Genomic DNA, 7,210 nt, shown 5'->3' on the forward strand with positions numbered 1-7,210 from the left:
TGTTTAAAATAAATTAATTAATGAAAACAATGCTTTCAATTATTGAAAATATATACTATATGCTATTTAACTAAGATAAATAAATGACAAAATAAATTTATTTTGATTTATTAATTTTTTTTCATATTATTAAAAATAAAAGCAAGTGCATTTAATCAACTAAACACAAGTTCCCATACTAACCTTTAATAAACATTCTAATTTTCTCTTTTGAAAAAATATATGAAATCAAATTGCTTTATGAAAAATACTAAACTTCTTTAAATTACAATAGTTAATTGAACCACATATCTTAGAAATATCAAAAAATATTGAAGAATGAAGATATTATTAAAAAACCTAATGCTATACTCAATCTAATAAAACAATTTTTAATTAAAAATAGTTTCTTTATTTTATGAAAAGATAAATATGAATAAAAAAGATTTGTGAAAATTTATATAATAAAGTTTACAGAACTAGTGATCACTGATTAAGTACATTACGTGGCAGGAAATAATATTGTTATATAACGTCATAAAGAAAAAAGAAAAACAAATCGTACGAAGTAGCAGCTTCAAGTAGTTGATAGTTGATAGAAATTGAGTTAAAATAGGAGACTTCAAATTTGCAGATTCAATTGGAATTTTGAAAAAAATAACATATATGAAATTATTTAACAGAATTCAGAAATCGCTGGCAAATTCTTGTAAATTTCGTCACCATGAAGTTATAAATTCATTAGCAATGGCACTATATTCAATCAAAGTTGGATTTTGCAGATTCATATAACACAATTCAAAAATCTCTGGCAAATTCTTGTAAATTTCGTTACTATGAAGTAATGATTCATGAGCAATGCCACCATATTCAATCAAAAGTTGGATCTAGGATTTCATTATCAGTGTTAAAAAAGTCCCTACATCAGAGACGGCACGAACAAAGAATAAATAAGCTCTGCGCAGAATTAAAGTAGCTAGGCTGCAAAAATCCTAAAGAAAACTGAGAATTAATGGGAGATCGGTGTTAATTTGTCAATCCAAAGGTTTAAATAACTGTATTTTATCTTTCCAATTCGTAGACAACTACCACTGTTCCGATCTTTCTTCTCAGCACTGGATAGCATCCAACGCCCTGCTTGACATGGCCATCAAAGGATTCGACCTCGGGACCTTCAGCCTCGGACTTGTGAGTCGGAACTATCGCTGAGGCCCAGGAATCCTCTGATTTTCTCCGTTGGTAAACAATATTGCCTTTGTGAAGGTGTGCAACTCCTCCACTGTTCTTCTCATCGACAGTCAGAGACGCAATGTTGAGGATGCCCTGAGGACGGCCAGAGGGACGGCGCACATGAAGTGCAAAGAAATTCACGGCATTTCCCTTGGCCAGATCCGAAATCAAAACCCTAACGCTTCCAAGCAGAGTGTTCTTGATGCATCCAACGCAGTAAATGTCCACAGTTAGGGCACAAGTGTTGCTTTGCAGGAATCGATCCTCGATCCTCAACATTAGTTTATCGTTCCAGGTCGGATTCACACCTCCAGTACAGTCGATCTGAGTTGAAATTTTTTCGCCGCCGCGGATCCACGCTACAGCGTAGGTTTTCAATTTTCCGGCAAACAGATGGCGCGGCTTCTTCAAATCCTGCGCAGACATGATATTGAGTTCCAAGTGCTTACACTCCATTAGAGACCAGAAATGAGGGTTCAGTCTTTAGGAAGAAAGATTTCACTTTTGTTGTCTCAGGCAAAACCCTAGTTTGATACTCCGCTACTGCAACAATTCTCCCACAAGAGAGATGACAGTGGCTAGAACTGACAAAGACTGCGACAAGTTTCATACTCCTCTACTGTAATGATTTTATATAGTGTGTAGCTCTTAAAGATCTGAGCTTTATTTCATTTTCTACAAGTTTCAATTCCGAGGAGCTTCTCAGAACTCTAAGAACAGTTATTCCGGTGCTGGCATTTCTCTGATTCTTGCTGGACTTCAAACCATTGAAGTCTTTAATTTGAATAATTCTTTAATTTTCTGTGCCATTTTCAGGTTACAATGTAAAAACAGCCATGGAATTCAGTTGAGCTTCTCAAATTCAAGCTGTCAATCTCTGGATCAAACGTTTTGCATTTTATGGTGTTTTTGGCTTTCAACATAACTACACGTTTTTTTTCAGCCAACACGTGAATTATTCGGGCGAAAAAATAATAAATTCATCGGAAAAAGAAATTCTAGAAATGTCCCTATATTTAAGAAGTATATTTGTAAGGAAATAAGTAAATTAATTAAACAATGATTTAAAAATTAAGAGTTGGACTTCATATGAAATGTACAATTGAAGTAATGGAATTTAACGTGATATTTAACTTGAAATTTGAATAGAGAAATATATTATTAGAGATGTTAGGAATTGATTTGTTAATGTGTAAAAATGTAGGGTTTTCTTATTCGAATGTCTTAGAATTTATAAATTGATTATATCTTATTTTAGTTTAGCTTAGTAAATGTGGAATTGATGTTTTTGTTCTTATGTAAGTAAACTTGGTAGATGAAATAAATATGATATGTGAAATTGATAATTATAATAAATGTGTCTTGACTTGTTGTACCTGTATTTTGAAGTAACGTATTTGGGGACATCATAAAGGAGGTTATTAGGTGAGATTCAATTCTCCTTTAATCAAACCCTTAGGTAGAGCTATTCAATGGTAATAAGCAAGTATGTAGCAAACTTAAGATGATAATGCAAATTGATAATGTAAATTAAGATGCTTTATGATGTTGTTATGATGCTCTCATGTGAATGTTTTTTATTAAAAAAGCAACATTATCTAGGGCGTCGACCCTTTACATGGTCAGGGACTATCAAAATTACAAACAAAGCACGCAGGCGAAAAAATCTTTCAGAGACATGACAGACACATCCCCAATCAAAGGGGAACAGATACATCCAGCCCTAGAGCAGGGGAGGAGGTGGCGGGAGAGAGGATCTCCCTTTTCGTCGATGACGAACCACTATCCAAGCAATGGAATCAATTGGGTCCACACATTGAAGATCATTCAACAAGGAGTCAATAGAAGGCGAATCAGAAGGGCTCTCTATAGACTACAGGGGAACCACAAGAGCTTGGACCCGAACAGTAGCGACAGTAGCATCTAGGGAGTGAGATTAACAATCAGGTTGAGCAACATCGGGATTGTCTAGATGTCCCTTAGAAGCATAGACTGTTAAATGGTCTAGAGTAGCGTCCAACCACTAGGTGGGAACCCCTTGTCAATGAGAAAATGAGCAGTCCAAGGCCAGGTGGCCAATAGCAAAGCATTTTTGGCAGTGACAGGAGAGGCCCTCGAAATCAAAAAGTGAGTCCATGGCCAATCCCCCACCATCAGAACCACATCGTCGAGGAGTGGTGACGCAACATTAATGTCAACTAGAATTCGGGCAAAGGTGGAGTGGCCCATAGAGGAGGTGTCCTCGTCCATCATCAGGAAGTGACTAATGGAGTTACCAATAGCCTCATAGCATGATTGCTCCCAAAAATGAAGTGAAAGGTTAAAAAGGCGAACCCAAATTGGACACACATTTAGTGGTTTAGTGAGAGGGTTGAAAGTTGTAGTCCAGGGTTTAATCATGAGAGGGTGAGCATGCTAGGCCCACACCTTACTCAAAACCAAATCCCTATCCTCAGAGGAAGTGAAGTCCAGGAAATGAAGAAACCCTTTGCATAAGGAAATAGTTCGATGTTGTAAGCAATCAAGAGTTTCCAAGAGTCACTTACCCATCGGTGAAGATCTGGAAGGGATGACCAAAACCTAGAAAATTTGTACACCAAGGCGCAACACTAATAAAATATGATGTTGTCCACCACATCCTTCCCACAAACAATCATGGGGGATGTCTTGGCACAGGGGAGAGGACGAACACCATAGGAGGAGGGAGCCATAGAACGAGCCACATGAGCAAAGCTATGTTTCTCTGCAGGAGGAGCAGTGTTAGAAGTGTGATTACCAGAAGAAGCCACTACATCACGAGCCAAAGTCGAAGCCATCGAGCCCATGGGGATCACGAGTGCCACAATAGTGCCAGGAGAGGCCACTAGAGAGGGGTCCCCATACGGGAGGGAAGCCCTCAGAATGGTAGCCAAGGCAAGAGGTGGGAAACCAGGCGAAGTAGGGAGGGAAGAGTTCAAACCAGCGGGAGCGAGAGAGCCATTGAGAGCCATCCTATTATAGGAGTTTTTTATTTCTATATATGGTTCAACTTTCTCGTGTGAATGTTTCTCTCATTCCTATTGTCTAGTTTCAAATGTATAAAGAATGTCCTTTAATACAAAAACATAACACACAAATTCATACATACATGCACTAGGTCAGCTCATAATAGCTAGCGGGAAAAGAGAAACAAAGTTCAAATTTTAATTTTAAATTTAAAAGCTTTGGGTTTAAATTCATGTGTAGAAGTGGCTTGAGTCAAATCTACACTTGTAAATCTAAACCAAGGTGGCAAAAGGGAAATCTAGCCATTAGAACTAGATTTTGGGCATGAGTGATCATGGGCACATGATATCATAAGATTGTGAGCCAAATTCATTGCAAGAATATTTCAATTCTAGACTTGCTATTGTATAAAGGACAATCTACTCAAATTAGGCCCAAAATATAAGGAAAAAGAGCATGGGCATGCAATTTTTACCATTATATTTTGTCTCTACAAGAAAATTACTATGAGTATGGATGTCAATGTAAAACAACAATCAACATGGAAAGTAAATATTTCAAATTCTTGTGTTAAGATCCCTCAACTCAACTCTTTACTTGTGTATTAGGTATTATTAATAAAATCATGGACACATACACTTTGTTAGTCATCCTTTTGGCTAATTGTAGTTATGCCACATGCATGGGAAGCATAAATCTCTTTAATATAATTAGTTTCAATATAGGGTGTCATAACCCTCTTTTTAGACCTTCATTAGACTTGCTATTATTATTATTATTATTATTATTATTATTATTATTATTATTATTATTATTATTATTATCACTGCTATTACTACTATTACTATTATTAATTTTATGAGCAATGTTAGTTAGAGATGAAAAATTTAATAAGGGTGGAATTAGTTTAAAAAGAAGAATTAATAAGTGGTGACTTCCACGTGAGGTCATAATTTATTTGGAAATTATTTATTTCCTCAATATTATAATTGAGCACATGAAATAAGAAGATTCTAGAAATGAATTCAAATTCAAATTTTAAATTCATGGTCAAATGTAACTACCACTATGACAAGTTGTAAGGAATATGTCTTGCATGAAAATATTTTTGGGAAGGAATCTCAAATTCAAATTTCAAATGCATGGTCAAGTGTAACCCCCACTATGACAACAATCATTTAGCATAAAATTAATTTTGAAATTTCTTATTTTCTCAATATGTTAATTTAGCACATGTCGTAGGAGGAAATAGAAGCTTCTAGAGGTAAAATTCAAATTCCATATTCTTGTGTGTAACTCCTCCACTAAGTGATCAATCAATTTTGCATGAAACCAATTTTGGAAAAAGAATCTCAATTTTCAATTAATTATCTTGATAGTGGAATCGGTGCATCTTTTCTATATAATGTATGCAAAGCTTTCAAAAGGGGAGTTCATAGTTTGGGGATGAAATTTTTTTTTCTAGAGTTCTTATTCTTGTTGGTACAAGTAGAATATAGTAGTCACTTGTATAGTAGGTTTCTTTTAAGTTTGGTTGAAGAATTTTTCATGAAGTCACAAGGAAGGATCTAAGAAGGATAGCTGGAAGATTGGAGAGGATTCAACATCAAGCTTTGACAATCAAAAACAATATATAGATTTTATCTCTCATTTACATGTGTAAAATTTGTATTTTTAATATATAGATTTTATCTCTCTGAAATCTTCATTTATATAAAAAAATTACTCATCTTAATTGTTTAGAAAGATTAATCAAAAGAAAATCTATTTTCATTATAAATAAATAAAAAATAATACATTGATAAAAGTTGTTTTCAAAAAAATGCATATGAAGATTTATTTTTATATATTTAATCTATTTTAGAGAAAAAGAAAGAAAAATCAGATCTTTGCTTTTACTTTCTTGAATTTTAAAATCTAGAAAAAGGATTTGTGTAAAAAAAATAATCTTATTTTCCATATGTAATTATCTCTCTGTGAATAAACTTATCTTTCTGTGAATATATGTTGATCATCTGTGTATAAATCTTTATTTTTTATTTTTTAATTACTTTCATGTGAATAAACTTATTTCTGTGAGCATATGATCACCTGTGTATAAATCTTAGTTCTCTTATTTATTATTTTTTTGTGAATAAATATTCTCTTTGTGAATATAAATTTATTCATCTGTGTATAGATCTTATTTTACTCTTTTTGTGAGCATAAAGCATAAAATGGTTAAATGGTTCCTTGTGCAAACATCCGTGAATATAATCTTTCATTCCTTGTAAATAAATTTTACTCTCTCTCTCTCTCTCTCTGAATCAATTTAATTGTTTTTCTGTGAACATATACTTGATCATCTATTCAAGAAATTTTTTATCTCCTCGAAAACATGTGTTTTTCTTTCTCCCTGAATAATATCACTTCTCTGAGAATATGAATTAATTTAATTGTTTTTTTGTGAACATATACTTGTTCATCTATTCCAGAAAATTTGTATCTCCCTGGGAACATGTGTTTTTCTTTCTCCCTGAATAATATCACTTCTCTGAGATATTAAAAAAAAAAAATATTACCCATCCCAGAATGCGTCAGAGATAAATTTAATTTTTTTTTCTTTCACTTATTGTTCTCTGTGAATTAATTATATCTTTCAGTGAATACATTATTTAATTCCTAAGCCTATCTCTGTTTAATTATTTTGTTATAAACTCAAATCAAATCTATATATATGCATAAATACATTAAAAAAATATATAAATACTTATATAAACCTGTTAAAAATTAATGTCAATTAAATTTTGGGCATGTAAAGTTATTATGGCATCGCAACCATGTTATATCAATTGGTATAACTGCTGTTATTTTTACAATTTTCTTTTTAATTTAGTTTGAAAAAAAGGGTAAATTTTTTATTGAAAATCAGAAACAAGAATTACAAAGAGGCCCGAGGCCCTAAGGCCCTAGAAAAGAACCCCAAGCCCAAACCAAAATCATCCAATCTCAAACCCATCCCTATCCTCAGTCAGAA

At 33.4% G+C, this 7,210-nt stretch overlaps 1 protein-coding gene across 1 annotated transcript; it reads right to left on the minus strand.

The window, feature by feature from the left end:
- Positions 1-848: 848 nt before the first annotated feature.
- On the minus strand, positions 849-2,124 carry LOC131029026 (protein SRC2 homolog). The gene has a single exon (XM_057959413.2). It carries the CDS (start codon positions 1,663-1,665, stop codon positions 1,042-1,044), a length of 624 nt encoding a protein of 207 aa, XP_057815396.1. The 5' UTR covers positions 1,666-2,124; the 3' UTR covers positions 849-1,041.
- Between the last annotated feature and the right edge of the window lie 5,086 nt (positions 2,125-7,210).

Source organism: Cryptomeria japonica, chromosome 10 (genome assembly GCF_030272615.1).
Source record: "Cryptomeria japonica chromosome 10, Sugi_1.0, whole genome shotgun sequence".
Classification (NCBI taxonomy): Eukaryota; Viridiplantae; Streptophyta; class Pinopsida; order Cupressales; family Cupressaceae; genus Cryptomeria; species Cryptomeria japonica.

Coding starts and splice junctions, on each gene's coding strand:
- LOC131029026 (XM_057959413.2), bottom strand. CDS start 1,665: ATGGAGTGTAAGCACTTGGAACTCAATATCATGTCTGCGCAGGATTTG.